At 51.0% G+C, this 16,787-nt stretch overlaps 1 protein-coding gene across 1 annotated transcript in view; it reads left to right on the top strand.

The window, feature by feature from the left end:
- The first annotated feature begins 9,008 nt into the window (after nucleotides 1-9,008).
- rrm1 (ribonucleotide reductase M1 polypeptide) overlaps nucleotides 9,009-16,787 on the top strand; it is a 61,900-nt gene continuing 54,121 nt past the window's right edge. The window contains exon 1 of the mRNA XM_038818197.1: nucleotides 9,009-9,079. Within this exon, the coding sequence (XP_038674125.1) occupies nucleotides 9,061-9,079 (19 nt within the window). The 5' untranslated portion in view covers nucleotides 9,009-9,060. The remainder of the gene's footprint in view (nucleotides 9,080-16,787) is intronic.

The following is a 16,787-nucleotide window of genomic DNA, read 5'->3' as shown; positions in this document are numbered from 1 at the left end:
ATGGAAAACAAACAGGGGGGTAGCCCCCCCCATCTCTCGTGGTTTCCCCACCTTCCTTCCGCCTCCCTCCCCCCCCCCCCCCCCCACCCTCCATCTCCGGGTTGTGCAGTCTTTTGATACCACATCTATCTTGGTGTTTTAAAAAAAAATCTTATTGGGTTACTCCTCATTGCCGGCCTCGAACAGGTTTTAGAACAAACTGACAAACTGCCCCCAAGTATTGGATTGGATTGGATTGGATTTGTTTATTGTCACGTGTACCAAGGTACAGTGAAAAGTATTTTTCTGCAAGCAGCTCAACAGATCATTCATTACATGGGAAGAAAAGGGAATTAAACAAAATTCAAGAAAATACATGAGAATACATAATAGGGCAACACAAGATATACAATGTAACTACATAAACATTGGCATTGGATGAAGCATACAGGGTGTAGTGTTAATGAGGTCAGTCCATAAGAGGGTCATTTAGGAGTCTGGTGACAGTGGGGAAGAAGCTGTTTTTGAGTCTGTTCGTGCGTGTTCTCAGACTTCTGTATCTCCTGCCCAGTATCCAGGAAGCCTTCCTCTGACCCTTGGATGGCGAACTTAATCTTCTCCAGATGGAGAAATTCCGAGAGGTCAGCGAGCCAGTCTGCAGCTGTGGGTGGTGCTGCCGATCGCCAGCGGAGCAGGATTCTCCGGTGTGTGATTAGGGAAGCGAAAGCAAGGGTGCTGGCCCCCTTCCCCATGTGTAGCTCTGGCTGCTCTGATACCCCAAAGATTGCCACTATGGGGCATGGCTTCACCCTCACCTCCACAACCTTGGACATTGCCTCAGAGAAGGCTGTCCAGAACCAGCAAGTTTGGGTCAAGCCCAAAACATGTGGGTGTGGTTGGCCAGGCCCCTCTGGCACCGTTCACATTCGTCCTCCACCTCCGGGAAGAACCTGCTCATTCGGGTTCTGGTCAGGTGCGTTCTGTGCATCACTTTGAGCTGCATTAGGCTTAGCCTTGCACAGGAGGAGGTGGAGCTCACCCTGCTCAGTGCTTCGCTCCAGAGTCCCCATCCTACCTCTGTCTCCAGTTCGTCCTCCCATTTTTATCTGGTCCTGTCCAGTGGTGTTCGGGCTCTGTCCAGTAGCTGTCCATATATTTCCCCACATAGCCCCCCCTTCTCACTGCTTGTGCCTATCAGGTCCTCGTGTAGTGTGTTGCTGGGGCCCCGGGGTACCCTACTGTCTCTTTGTGGAGGAAGTGCTTTATTTGGAGGTGTCTCAATTCCTGTCCTCTTGATAGTTTCCACTTCCTTGTCAGTTCGTCCAGTGTCGCCAGTGTGCGCCCTATGTAGAAGTCCCCGACCGTCAGTGTGCCCCCGTCTCGCCTCCATCTTTTGAAGGTGGTATCTAGCATGGCTGGGGGGGGGGGGGGGGAGAATCTGTGATTGCCACAGATGGGAGCCATGGGAGACATTTTGGTTATCCCAAAGTGCTGTCTCAGCTGGGTCCGCATTCTTAGCATGGCCTCTGGGCTCATTGTGTACCTTGTTGAGGAGGATGGGAGTGCTGCTGTGGCCAGGGCCCGGAGGGTTGTTCTTTTACAGGATGCCTCCTCCATTTGTACCCAATCTGTGTTGGGTTCTTGTACCCATCCCCTCACTCTTTCTGCCGTTGCTGCCCAGTGATAGTATTGTGGTTCTGGTCAGAGCCAGGCTCCCTCTGACTTTCCCTTTACAGTGTCGGTTTGGGAATTCTCGGGTTCTTGTCCCCCCCCACACAAACACCATGATTAGCCTGTCTATGTTTTGGAAAAAGGCCTTGGGGATGAAGATCGGGATGGATCTAAACAGGAAGAGTAACCTTGGCAGTACGTTCATCTTGACCGTCTGCACTCTCCCCGCCAGGGAGAGTGGGAGTGAGCCCCACCTTTGAAGGTTCTTTCTTACTTCTTCCACCAGGCTGGTCAGGTTCCACTTGTGGATCTGTGTCCAGTCTCTGGCTGTCTGGATCCCCAGGTAACGGAATCTGTTCTGGGCCGTTTTGAACGGGAGCCCCTTCAGCTCTGTCCCTCTCCCATTTGGGTTCACTGGGAATGTCTCGCTTTTGCCCAGGTTACGTTTGTAGCCCGAGAAGGTTCCAAACTCTTTCAGGATTTGTAGTATTGCCTTCAGTCCCTCCTGTGGCTTTGAGACATAGAGGAGCCGGTCACCTGCACAGAGTGAGACTCTGTGCTCTCTGGCTCCTCTCCGGATTCCCTTCCAGCTTTTTACGTCCCGCGGGGCTATCGCCAGAGGTTCTATCGCTGGAGCGAACAAGAGTGGGGACATGGGGCAGCCCTGTCCTGTTCCTCTCTGTAGCTGGAAGTATTCAGAGCTGGTGGTGTTGGTTCGGACACTCGCTTTAGGAGCGTTGTACAGGAGCCTCACCCAGGCGGTGAATCCTGCTCCGAGCCCAAACCGTTCCAGTACCTCGAGGAGGTAGCTCCATTTGACTCCATCGAAGACCTTTTCTGCGCCCAGGGAGACGATCACCTCTGGTATTCTCTCCCCGGGGTGGGGGTGGGGGGTCATTATCACATTCAGCAGCCGCCTGATGTTCGCTGTGAGCTGCCTACCCTTAACAAAGTCCGTTTGGTCCTCTGCGACCACCTCTGGTACACAGCCCTCCAGCCTTTAGCCCAGGACCTTTGCGAGTATTTTCGAATCCACTTCAGCAGCGAAATGGGTCTGTATGATCCACATTCCGTCAGGTCTTTATCTTTTTGGGGTATCAGTGAAATTGTGGCCTGTGTCATGTGAGAGTACCTTTAAGAAATGGATGTTTAAGTAATGTACCTTTAAGAAATGGAGCCGCTCATATTACTGAAGTGATGTCAGAGGGGGGGAGAGCAAAACTGAGCTCACTTCTGCTTTAGGTTTTGTTTTGAGGAAAAGAGCTTGGGTGTGTCTGTGTTTGCAGTGAGCTGGATCTGCTGTGATCTCTGCCATGAAAGACTATCTCTGAATCATTTGGGTGATTTAAACTCATAATAGTAATGTCTTTAACCTGATGTGTTGCTGTTGTTAAAGGTGAAGTCTTTTGGAGGTTTGAAGGAACATTTTGAAATAATTTGAGGGATTATTTAGTGTTGTATTATTTTCGGGGTTATCTTTGAAGTAAGGGGTGTTAAGTGATCCAATGTTTATTTAAAAAGGTTAAGTTGAATTCATGGAATAAACATTGTTTTGTGTTTAAAAACCCATGTGCCCATAATTGTAATACCACACCTGGAGACCAAGCTGTGTGCTTCAAAAGCAACAATACATTAAAGGGAAAGGTTGGTCGAACTCCATGATACATTTTGGGGTTCTGAAAACGCCACTCCCATAACAATTGGGGGCTCGTCCGGGATAAAAGTCTATCTATTGGATTGACTTTTGTGAACTTAAAGACAGTGAAGGATTGTTGCTTTTCTGGTGTGGTATTTTAGTTTAAGTGGGGAGAGTGTTGTGAACAATGGCTCTTTCGGAGGCTCAGATGTTTTTGGGGGTGGACGCGGTAACACGTGATACCTTACTGACAGAGACTAAAAACAGACTGTTAGGTTTGGCAAAAGCATTGCAGTTAACATTACCTGACAAAATACGAAAAGATGAGGTACTTAACGCGGTATCTGCGCATTTATGTTTGCCTGTGATACATTCTGACTCATTAGATATGGCAAAGCTCCAGTTGCAGATTAAGCAATTTGAACATGAAAAAGAATTAAAGCAACTTGACAATGAAAAAGAATTAAAGCGGCTTGAATATGCAATGAAAGTAAAAGAAAGAGATAGAGATAGAGAGGAAAGTAAAAAAGAGAGAGTTTGAACTTCGGAAAATGGCTCTGAAACATGAAAATCAGTTAAAATTGGCAGACGCAAAGGGACACGTACAGTTGGAAGAGATGGATGAAGATAATGACGTGCAATTCCACGACAAATACATTCATGCCCGTTCATTTCAGGTTGCTCAGGCAGTGGAGAAACGGCATTGAGGACCCGCCCTGTCAGAGAACCCCTTTTGGTCAGCCAAGCTCGGGTACGGCACAGCACGCCTTACATAAGAACATAAGAACTAGGAGCAGGAGTCGGCCATCTAGCCCCTCGAGCCTGCTCCGCCATTCAATGAGATCATAGCTGATCTTTTGTGGACTCAGCTCCACTTTCCGGTCCGAACACCATAACCCTTAATCCCTTTATTCTTCAAAAAACTATCTATCTTTACCTTTGTAGCCACTGTAGCCACCTAAAATGGACACTGAACCAAACAAAATGGAGAATCGCTAAGACTGTAGGGAAAAACAGTTTAGCCAAGGCAAACAGCCTGCAAACACTCATTAGCATTTTGCAAGCAGCAAAACCAGTTTCTGGCCAGGTGGAAGATCTCCAACCAAAGGTGATAATGGCAGAACGTTCTACATACTAATGAGGCAATCCAGATCTAGGCACACACAATGGCAACATTTGGGTTTGAATAAGATACTTTAAGTGGATGTCCAGACAGAGCGGCACCAGAAGTATCCACTATAGAAACCGCCCCCACCATCAAGAAAGACCCTTACATTGGAGGAATTCAAAAGATATCGATTGGAAGCTATCCAATCGATACCTAGAGGTAAAGCCCGCCCAAGAAGAGGGAAGGACATTGGGGACCCCTATAAATATAGACCCCCACACATGGTCCTGTCTGTTGTTTCGTGCTCCGGCCCTGACCAAGAACTTGAACCTGTATCCTGACTCCAGCCGTTGAGCACCAGCCGCCGAACCGTAAGTGCCAGTACGACGCTCGCTACGCGAACCAAGCCCGCTAGACCCCCAGTGACCAGCACGCTTTCTGAAGGTTGCAGCCCAAGACCGGGACGAAGGCCTCGCTCCCTGACCTTGCCTGTTCCTGTGTAGTTAAGTATTCTGTTTGCTTAGTTTAGTCATAGCTTAGTCCCTTAGTGTGTGCATGCGTATTTATTATAATTGTATAATAAATATTGATCGTTTGGAACTTACTAATCGGTGTATCGTTTTATTACTTTGAACTTGACCTTGAGATATATGTGAGTTGTCTATATGGCAACTGGCGACTCCTGAGCTGAAAAATACATAAGACAGAGCCTAGTGGTGTTAAGCACACGGCCTTTAACACAGGCAAGTTAATACACCCCAATAAACGCGTTTTACACTCATAGCAAAACGTACTACACCTTAAAAACATGTAAAAACCCGGGGATCCCATACAAATCTTATCCGTAACGGCCCATACGCAACTCATTCGACCTTTTCGTTCAAAATTTGGTTTCATATTTTCCCAAATAGCCACCCCACATGCTATTTACATCCAGGAACATTCGGATGGTAAATCGCAAAGCCTGCGAGACGGCTCGCAGTGGAAAAGTTGTTAGGTGTATGTCTGGTCCTAAATTCGCATTTGAAAAAAAAAATGAGGTGAGTCACAGGGAGTGACTTGGCCATTCATTTAAGGGACAATTGGAATGAGAGGACAGATACACTAGCATTACAGATATTAAACTGTGTATTGACAGATACTGTTCTTGATCCCATAGCTTTTGAACAGTCGAAGGAGGGATCACGGCAAGGTCAGCCATACAAAAGGAAGAGAAGGAAGAAAAGAAAGAAGACCACGATGGAAGCCTACATATTGTTACTGATTATTGTTGTATTTTTGCACGCGAATGCAAACCATGTTTCCCCCATGACCCCCGCCGTTAATGTTTCCCACACACCGACTTCTCCATGCTCAGCGATGATCAGCGAGGTTCAGACCTGATGCACCAAATTCATGACCTGGTACTCGATGTCATACATAATTGAATCACTTTTGGTGATTGCAATTCTCTGCATCATAGTGCAGACCCTCAGGTTGAGAAAATGGAAAAGGAGAGCCTCCCGCTCCTGCCCCTCAACCATTTATGGAGTTCAATCCCCTATTTTCGGTTTTCACCAATCCCCCCAACCCCTTGATGCATAAGAAATTTATTTATAGCAATCTATATAGTTCTGTACTCGACTGCCGAATCAGAAAGCAAGATGTACTGTGGTATGAATGAGTAAGATTTTAAGATATGATAGAATGTTTTTAAAATAAGACGAGAGTAGTTATTGTGATAGGTAGAGGTTCCCGTGTATTGGTACTGCATGTCCCCTTCGACATAGCGCCAATTAGAGAAATGTTATCTAAAATTTTTTGCCATACTTAAGGACAGAGTAGACGCCCTGGAACTCGCAAAGGTCAGGGAACCCAAAGGAACACACAGGAACCATACATAGGTGATCCTTCACAATTTCTAGTGAGGATCACAAGGAGGGAGTGTAGCCATCTAAGATGGACACCAGTAACACAAAATGGAAGACTGCAAAGAATACAGGGAAAAACGGACATGGTCAAAAGCAAACAGCTTGCAGAAGCTTTCAGCATTGAGACACTTGCAAAAACCGGTTTCCCAACAGCTGCAGAGTTCAGGCAGCGCTGTTAATGGGAAAGCCATCTACATACTAATGAGGTGATACCGGGACAGTCCCGGGCACAATAGTTACACTCACGTATCTATTGATACTTTCAATAGAGAAGCAGACACGATGGGGCCAGCGAAACCAGGACAATGAGTCCTAAGAACCGCCCCAGCCATCAAGGAACGACCCTAGGATAGGGGGGGTTCAAATCATATCGATTGGGAAAAGGCCCAATCGATCCCTAGCAGGTGAGGAAGCCCGCCCCAAGGGGCACGGACCTCCTGGGACCTATAAAAGAAGGTCCCGCACATGGTTCGGTCTCCTGTCTCCGGCCTCCGATTCCAGCCTCCAGAATCCTGTCTTTTACACCAGCCGTCGAGCAGCAGCCATCGATAAGTAAGTGCCAAAACGACGATCGCTACCTTGACCCAGGCATTACTTATACCCGTGCCGACCAGTAGTAACAAGAAGTTGCAGACCAGAACGGAACGAAGGCCTTGTTCCCTGACCTTGCCTGTTCCTTCTTAGATAAGTATTAGTCGTTTAATGGTAGAGAAGTAAGTTAGTCTTTAGCGTGTGCATGAGTATTTATTATAATTGTTATAATAAACTCTAACTGTTTGGACTTACTCATTGGTGTATAGCTTTATTGCTTTGAACTTGACCTTGATCCTTGTGACGGTGTCTCTTACGGCACCTGGTGACTCCAGAGCATAGAAACGAGAAACAGAGCCAAGCGAGTGTTAAGCACACTTCCTCTGTTGGAGGAGTGTTAAACACACTAACTCAGAACGGGCAACAGGCTGTGGGGGAGAAACCCACGCAAACACGGGGAGAATGTGCAAACTCCACATGGACAGTGACCCAGGGCCGGGATCGAACCTGGGACCTCGGCGTCATGAGGCAGCAGTGCTAACCCACCGTGCTGCCCTACAGGTATAGACATAGAACAGTACAGCACAGAACAGGCCCTTCGGCCCTCGATGTTGTGCCGAGCAATGATCACCCTACTCAAACCCACGTATCCACCCTATACCCGTAACCCAACAACCCCCCCTTAACCTTACTTTTTAGGACACTACGGGCAATTTAGCATGGCCAATCCACCTAACCCGCACATCTTTGGACTATGGGAGGAAACCGGAGCACCCGGAGGAAACCCACGCACACACGGGGAGGACGTGCAGACTCCGCAGACAGTGACCCAGCCGGGAACCGAACCTGGGACCCTGGAGCTGTGAAGCATTTATGCTAACCACCATGCTACCGTGCTGCCCTAGGTTAGTATCTAATACTAATAATCTTTGTGTCACAAGTTGGCTTACATTAACACTGCAATGAAGTTACAGTGAAAAGCCCCTAGTCGCCACTCTCCGGCATCTGTTTGGGTACATTGAGGGAGAATTCAGAATGTCCAATTCACCTAACAGCACTTCTTTCGGGACCTGTGGGAGGAAACCGGAGCACCCGGAGGAAACCCACGCAGACACGGGGAGAACGTGCAGACTCCGCACAGACAGTGACCCAAGCCGGGAATCAAACCTGGGACCCTGGAGCTGTGAAGCAACAGTGCTAACCACTGCTGCCCATACTCGCTCGGATATGCTGCTGTTGTCCTTCTAGATGGTAATGGTCGTGGGTTTGGAAGGTGTTGCCTGAGGATGTTTCTCATCCCCATTCCCCTGCCTTCTCCCCATAACCCCTGATCCCCCTTATGAATCAAGATTATGCCTCTGGCCCTCTCTTCCTGATCACAAAACGGTCCATCTTCAGTTCTTCACAGTCCTGTTCTTCTCTTTTTTTTAAAAATTTAAATTTAGATTACCCAATTATTTTTTCCAATTAAGGGGCAATTTAGCGTGGCCAATCCACCTACTCTGCACATTTTTTGGGTTGTGGGGGTGAAACCCACGCAGACACAGGGAGAATGTGCAAACTCCACACGGACAGTGACCCAGAGCCGGGTCCTGTTCTTCTCTTGCTGGCAGCTAGAGGATGGCGGAATCTCTCCTTCCTGATTTTGCGCCAAAACATAAAAGCCGGTGGCGGCTGTTCCGCGATGGGGAACGCCACAACCCTCCCGATACCAGCCTGCGGCCCACAGTTTGAAGACCCTCTGCCCAGGGTACACTGTGCTGGTGTGTGCCTGCCCCCCCACAGTGGGTGTAGGATTTGTTGGGCAGTTTGTTCTAAGGAGTAGGGCAATAGCCCCAGCTGGCAGGCTGGAATTGTCCCTCCTCTCACTGAGGGGCAGGCCAGGACTCAGACTGGCTTCCCTCCTGTCGGTGTGCTGGGACTCTGGGGCCGGGCAGGCTGTCAAATCCAGCCCCAGGCTCGGCAGGCCCGGCGCTGCCATGGCAACGGCGGCTGAGCGGGCTCCGCTCTGATTGGCCGGCCGGGGCCCCGCCCACACCATGCCTCCTCCCCGATTGGTCCAGGGCGGGGCCCCGGCGCTGATTGGCCGCCCGGTTCATTAATATTCTGGCGGGAAAGGCGCGCGCCAAAAAAAAAAACCAGTCACACAGTCCCAGCTAGAGACACAGACCCACACACAGACCCACACACAGACACAGCAAGATAGACACAGAGCACCCGCTGTCATGTTCGTCATCAAGAGAGGTACCGTCCCGGGGGCGGGGGGGATGTTCGTTCCCTTTTTTGGGGGGGGGGGAATGTTCGTTCCCTGTTTTTTTTTGGGGGGGGGGGTGTTCGTTCCCTGTTTTTTTTGGGGGGGTGTTTGTTCCCTGTTTTTTTGGGGGGGGGGTGTTCATTCCCTTTTTTTTGGGGGGGGGGGGTGTTCGTTCCCTCTTTTTTGGGGGGATTCGTTCCCTGTTTTTTGGGGGGTGGGTGCGTGTGTTCCCTGTTTTAGGGGGTGGGGGTGGGTGGGTGTGTTCCCTGTTTTAGGGGGTGGGGGTGGGTGGGTGTGTTCCCTGTTTTGGGGAGTGGGGGTGGGTGGGTGTGTTCCCTGTTTTGGGGAGTGGGGGTGGGTGGGTGTGTTCCCTGTTTTGGGGAGTGGGGGTGGGTGGGTGTGTTCCCTGTTTTGGGGAGTGGGGGTGGGTGGGTGTGTTCCCTGTTTTGGGGGGTGGGGGTGGGTGGATGTGTTCCCTGTTTGTGGGGGTGGGTGGGTGTGTTCCTTGTTTTGGGGGGTGGGGTGGGTGGGTGTGTTCCCAGTTTTGGGGGGTGGGGGTGGGTGGGTGTGTTCCCTGTTTTGGGGGGTGGGTGGGTGTGTTCCCTGTTTTGGGGGGTGGGGTGGGTGGGTGTGTTCCCTGTTTTGGGGGGTGGGGGTGGGTGGGTGTGTTCCCTGTTTTGGGGGGTGGGTGGGTGTGTTCCCTGTTTTGGGGGGTGGGGGTGGGTGGGTGTGTTCCCTGTTTTGGGGGGTAGGGGTGGGTGGGTGTGTTCCCTGTTTTGGGGGGTAGGGGTGGGTGGGTGTGTTCCCTGTTTTGGGGGGTGGGTGTGTTCCCTGTTTGTGGGGGTGTGTGTGTTCCCTGTTTGTGGGGGTGTGTGTGTTCCCTGTTTGTGGGAAGGTGTGTGTTCCCTGTTTGTGGGAGGGTGTGTGTTCCCTGTTTGTGGGAAGGTGTGTGTTCCCTGTTTGTGGGAGGGTGTGTGTTCCCTGTTTGTGGGAGGGTGTGTGTTCCCTGTTTGTGGGAAGGTGTGTGTTCCCTGTTTGTGGGAGGGTGTGTGTCCCCTGTTTGTGGGGGGGGGTGTGTGTTCCCTGTTTGTGGGGGGGGGTGTGTGTTCCCTGTTTGTGGGGGGGGGGGTGTGTTCCCTGTTTGTGGGGGGGGGGGGGGGTGTGTTCCCTGTTTGTGGGGGGGGGTGTGTTCCCTGTTTGGCGGGGGTGTGTTCCCTGTTTGGCGGGGGTGTGTTCCCTGTTTGGCGGGGGTGTGTTCCCTGTTTGGTGGGGGTGTGTTCCCTGTTTGGCGGGGGTGTGTTCCCTGTTTGGCGGGGGTGTGTTCCCTGTTTGGCGGGGGTGTGTTCCCTGTTTGGCGGGGGTGTGTTCCTGTTTGGCGGGGGTGTGTTCCCTGTTTGGCGGGGGTGTGTTCCCTGTTTGGCGGGGGTGTGTTCCCTGTTTGGGGGGGGTTGTTCGTTCCCTGTTTTTTTGTTGGGGGGTGTTCGTTCCCTGTTTTGGGGGTTGGTGGTGTTTTCCCTGTTTTGGGGGGGGGGGGGGTGGTGGTGCGTTCCCTGTTTCCTGGGGGGGGGTGTTCGTTCCTGTTTTTGGGGGGTGGTTTGTTCCCTGTTTTGGGGGGGGGGGGGTGGGTGTGTTCCCTGTTTTGGGGGGTGGGTGGGTGTGTTCCCTGTTTTGGGGGGTGGGGGTGGGTGGGTGTGTTCCCTGTTTTTTTTTTGGGGGGGGTGCTCCCTGTTTTGGGGGGTGGGGGTGGGTGGGTGTGTTCCCTGTTTTTTTTTGTGTGTTTCCTGTGGGGAAGGGGGGGGGGTTGGAGTGTGTTCCCTGTGGGAAAGGGGGGAGGGGGTTCCGTTCACTGTTTTGGGAGGGGGGGGGGGTGTTCACTGTTTTGCGGGAGGCGTGGGGGGGGGGGTGTTCCCTGTTTTGGGGGCGTGCGGGGGGGGGGGTATTCCCTGTTTTGGGGGGTGGGGGGTGTTCCCTGTTTTGCTGGTGGGTGGGGGGGGGTGTTCCCTGTTTTGGGGGGGTGGGGGTGGGCGGGTGTGTTCCCTGTTTTGGTGGGGGTGGGTGGGTGTGTTCCCTGTTTTGGGGGAGGGTGGGGGGGGTGTTCCCTGTTTTGGGGGGAGTGGGCGGGTGTGTTCCCTGATTCCCGATTGTGGCTGAGTACAATTCTACTGACGACTCACAGCGTCTCATGGGTGCCCAGGTTTGAGCTGCTAGATCCTTTTGCAATTTAGCCCATTTGGCATCAACACTGTGGAACAGTGTTTTTCAAACTTTTTTCCAGGGATCCATTTTTACCAACTGACCGACCTTTGCGGCCCATGCCGGCCGATCTGCGCGACCCACCATTTTATCGTACCTTGTTTGTTGCTGACAAAAATGGAGGAAATGGTTTTGGGTCCCTTTGGCCCCCCAACTTGTATAAAAAAAAAGAAGCCTGCGACCACATACAAATAAAATGCGGCCGTACTGCGCATGTGTGCCCGATCATCAGTGTGCATTCGCAGAGTTTTGCGCTCCAATGATCAGGCACGCATGCGCAGTGCGGCCAAAATGTTTTTCTGTTTGTGGCCATTTTGAAGGCTGCTTGCAGCCGGCATAATTAAAAGCTGGCTGTTGCGCGATCGGGAGCGCCGCGACGGACGGCTCCGAGGTCCCAGGTTCGATCCCAACTCTGGGTCACTGTCCGTGTGGAGTTTGCACATTCTCCCCGTGTTTTAGTGGGTTTCGACCCCACAACCCAAAAATGTGCAGAGTTGGTGGATTGGCCACGCTAAATTGCCCCTTAATTGGAAAAAACGATTGGGTACTCTAAATTTAAAAAAAAAATACACCCTCATCATGTGCCAGGCTTAGCCTGATACAGTTCAAGGTAGTCCACCGGTCACACATGACGGTGGCCCGGATGAGCACGTTTTTCGTGGTAGAGGACAGGTGCGAAGGAAGCCCAGCAAATCATGTCCACATGTTTTGGGAATGCCCGAAGCTTTGGGTTTTGCTAAGGCGATGTTCACCGTACTCCAAACATGGGTGGTGCCGAGTCCAGAGGTGGCGATCTTTAGAGTGTCGGAAGAGCCGGGAGTCCAGGGGGCGCAAGAGGCCGACGTCTTGGCCTTTGCCTCCCTGGTAGCCCGGAGACGGATCTTATTAATGTGGAGGGACTCGAAGCCCCCGAGACCTGGGTTAATGACATGGCTGGGTTTCTTAGTCTCAGAAAATAAAGTTTGAAATGAAATGAAAATTGCTTATTGTCACAAGTAGGCTTCAAATGAAGTTACTGTGAAAAGCCCCTAGTCGCCACATTCCGGCGCCTGTTCGGAGAGGCTGGTGTGGGAATTGAACCGTGCTGCTGGCCTGTCTTGGTCTGCTTTCAAAGCCGGCGATTTAGCCCTGTGCATTAAGAGGGTCAATGTTGGGGTTCTTCCGGGGGTGGCAGCCATTCGTCAACTTTCTTGGGTAGGAACTTCCGGTGGCGGCTATGAAGGAGAATGTCGCACATTTGGTGGCTCCTGCTCTGGTCGGACTTTTGGACCTTTTCCCCTCAATTTCTACCGGACTTGAATTGTAAAACCGATGACAGAGGTAGTTGTGTACGGTGCATGGAGAGAAGGACTAGAAGTGCTCGTAGAGGCAGAAACAGAAAGACAGAGAAGGCTTGGGCTGAAGCTGCAGCGGGAGACAGCATGGCGGAGGACCCGACCTCTGGTTTGTCAACACAGCGGTCAATGGAGCAGCTGATGCAAGTTATTCAGGAAGGCTTTGCCTAGCAGAAATGGATCTAGAGAATAGGTCCCGCCAGCAGAACTATTACTGGGCGGCGAATATAGCCATGATCAGGAAGTGGGTGGTGGGGGAGGAGTCGGCATGGGAGCGTATGGAGGCGGCTTCATGCAAGGGCACCAGTCTGGGGGTGTTGGTAACTGCGCCTCTGCCGTTCCTGCCTGCACGATACTCCCAGCCCCGTGGTGGTGGTGGCCCTGAGAGTCTGGGGGAATAGAGAAGACATGTGGGAGCAGAGGGAGCATCGTTCTGGTCCCCAATCTAAAGATGGGGGGTTATGGATATGGCGGAGAGCAGGGATCAAGAGGATGGAGGATATGTTTATAGAGGGGAGCTTTCCGAGTATCAGGGCGCTGGAGGAGAAGTTTGGATTGGCGAGGGGAAATGAATTCCGGTATCTGCAGGTGCGAGACTTCATACGTAAACAGGTGTCAACCTTCCCGCTCCTACCGCTAAGGGGGATTCAGGACAGGGTAGTTTCCAGAGGGTGGGTAGGAGAAGAGAGCGTCTGAAATTTACAAGGAACTTATGGGGTCAGAGGAGACGCAGACCGAGGAGCTGAAGCACAAGTGGAAGGAGGAGCTGGGAGGAGAGATGACCTATGGGCGGATGAGTTAAGTAGAGTCAACACGTCCGCAACATGTGCCAGGCTCAGCCTGATACAATTCGAGGTTGTTCATCGGGCTCACATGACAGTGGCTCGGATGAGCAGATTCTTTGGGGTGGAGGACAGGCGCACAAAATGAAATGAAAATCGCTTATTGTCACGAGTAGGCTTCAATGAAGTTACCGTGAAAAGCCCCTAGTCGCCACATTCCGGCGCCTGTCCGGGGAGGCTGGTACGGGAAATGTGCGGGAGGACCAGCGAACCATGTCCACATATTCTGGGCATGTCCGAAGCTTAGGGGATTTTGGCAGGGGTTTGCAGATGTCATCTCCATGGTGTTAAAAACAAGGTCCAGAGGTGGTGATTTTCGGGGTGTCGGAAGATCTGGGAATCCAGGAGGAGAAAGAGGCAGACGTTCTGGCCTTTGCTTCCCTGATAGCCCGGAGATGGATACTATTAGCTTGGAGGGACTCAAAGTCCCCGAAGTCGGAGACCTGGCTATCAGACATGGCTCGCTTTCTCTGGTTGGAGAAAATCAAGTTCGCTTTGAGAGGGTCACTGTTAGGGTTCGCCCGGAGGGGGCAGCCGTTCGTCAACTTCTTTGTGGGAAAATTAATCGTCAGCAGAAGGGGGGGGGGGGGGGGGGGGGGGGGGGGGGGGGGTAGTTTAGCTTAGAGTAGGGGGTTCATAAAGGTGGGACCTGTAAGGGAGGGAGATGGCTTTTGCACTATGTTTATAGTTTCATATACATTGTTTATTTTGTTACAATACCAAAAATACCTCAATAAAATGTTTATTTAAAAAAAAAACTTGCTTGGGGAAAATTAAAATGTCAGCAGAAGCAGAACGCGCGGGGGGTGTGGAGGGCCAGACTTGTTTCATGGTTGGGGTGTGTGAAGGTTGTGATGGGGGTGGAAATGTTTATTGTACCATGTTTATGTCGCTGTTATGATTATTATTATAAAAATTGCAAATACCCTAATAAAGATATTTTAAAAAAACAATACATTACATGCATCTGACAAGCAGGTTGGTGAGCACGAGGTCAAGTAAGTTTTTCCTCACCAGCGGCCGCAGTCCTAGTTCAGCTGTTATGTTCTTTAGGACCCAGACAGCTCGGTCGGTAGTGGTGCTACTGAGCCACTCTTGGTGATGGACATTGAAGTCCCCACCCAGAGCATATTCTGTGCCCTTGCCACCTTCTGTGCTTCCTCTTAAGTGGAGTTCAACATGGAGGAGTACTGATTCATCAGCTGAGGGACAGTTCGTGGTAATCAGCAGGAGGTTTCCTTACCCGTGTTTGACCTGCTGTCACAAGACTTTCATGGCACCCAGAGTCGATGTTGAGGACACCCAGGGCAACTCCCTCCTGCTGCCACCTCTGCTCAGTCTGTCCTGTTGGTGGGACAGGACAACTCTGGGAAAGTATGGGGGTGTCTGGGACATTGTCTCAGGTCCGATTCTGTCAATAGGGTTGTGTCAGGCTGTTGCTTTACTAGTCTGTGAGACAACTCGCTCAATTGTGACTCAAACCTCCATGTGTTAGTAAGGAGGACTTGGCAGGTGTGGTGATGCAGGTGTGGTGTTGTTTCCTATGTCGATGGCGGGTGGTCCATTTCGATTTAATACTTTTTGTCGGCTTTGTAGTGGTTTGAAACGTGAGTCTCTTGTTGGGCCGTTTCAGAGATCATTTTAAATTCCACTAGCTGCCGTGGGGGCATTTGAACCCACGTGCCCAGAGCATTAGCCTGGGTCTCTGAATTTCTAGCCCAGTCACATATTTACATGGGCTGTCTCTGTTATAAATGGGGCAGGGGTTTCAAATATTAAGTTGTTGGGTGTAGACAGATGTTTTAGTGTGTGTATGCATGAATGTGGGATATAATCATGGAGGGATTACATGAAGTATGTCCCCTGTTTGTGTGGGGCTCTGAACCCAGTGCTCCTTTAAAAAAAAAAAAAAAAATTTCTCCAATTAAGGGGCAATTTAGTGTGGCCAATCAACCTACCCTGCACATCCTTGGGTTGTGGGGGTGAAACCCACGCAGACACGGGGAGAATGTGCAAACTCCACACGGACAGTCACCCAGGGCCGGGATTCGAACCAGAGTCCCCAACGTCGCAGTCCCAGTGTTAACCACTGTGCCACATGCTGTCTTTGATCCCAGTGCTCTTTACGGATTGTCAGGGAGAGGAATGCCATGGTGGTTAGCACTTCTGCCTCACAGCTCTCTGGACTGGGGTTCAATTCTGACCTCTGGTGACTGGAGTTTGTATATTCCCCCCGTGTGTGCGTGGGTTTCCTCCGGGTGCTCCGGTTTCCTACCGCAGTCCAAAGATGTGCAGGTTAGGTGGATTGGCCATGTTAAATTGTCCTTAGTGTCCAAAAAGGTGGGGTGGGGGAGTCCAGAACTAGGGGTCATATTTGAGGATAAGGGGTAAACCTTTTAGGACTGAGGTGAGGAGAAATTTCTTCACCCAGAGAGTGGTGAATCTGTGGAATTCACTGCCACAGAAAGTAGTTTTGGCCAAAATGTTGTGTAATTTCAAGAAGGAATTGGATACAGCTCTTGGGGCTAAAGGGATATGGGGGGGGGGGAGGAGGTGGGGTTCGGGTAGTAACGGGGCAGGTTCGATGGGCCGAATGGCTTCGTCTTGCTTCTGCTTTCTATGTATCAGTGATCTGATCAGTCTGCGGACGCTGAACCCCACCCTGAACCCAACCACTGATTCATTCGGGTGCATGTGGGACATCCAGCTCCTGGGTAATGTGAGGCGTGTCATGGGGAGGGGGGTGAGGGACCCCCCTCGCCTCCTGACTGCATCTGTTGGGATGTTTTGATTGCTGGATTAGTAACAACTGCAGCAGCCTGGAGTGACAGCCAGGGGGATTTTGTGCCCGGCAATTTCCCTGGGTTGGGGCAAGATTATAAATCTCCTGACTCATTCCTGGTGGATACAGTATATGTTTTCAGGGACTGTTGGGTGTTTTTTATTCTTGTGTGTTACACTGGGGCTGGTTGTTTCTGCCCTCTGCATTGCTGTGTTTATAACTGTTGGTTTTCCCACCCTGTTAGTATCTGAATGTCTTTAAGCTTCACCCCCCCGGGGGCCTGGTTGTTTTTTCCACCGTTAGTTTTTCTCTGTAATGCTGGGATCAGGGTCGATGAGCCACATGTCTATTTGCGGTGTATCCACCGGCTGTATGTATCCACCGGCTGTATGTATCCACCGGCTGTATGTATCCACCGGCTCTCTGTACAGCTCTGCATTTCCCGCCTTCTCTCTCTCCCGCCCTCCTGTCTCTGTGGTTTGAATTT

Source organism: Scyliorhinus canicula, chromosome 14, assembly GCF_902713615.1.
Source record: "Scyliorhinus canicula chromosome 14, sScyCan1.1, whole genome shotgun sequence".
In the NCBI taxonomy this organism is placed as follows: domain Eukaryota; kingdom Metazoa; phylum Chordata; class Chondrichthyes; order Carcharhiniformes; family Scyliorhinidae; genus Scyliorhinus; species Scyliorhinus canicula.
This window is presented reverse-complemented; position numbering and strand designations above follow the sequence as displayed.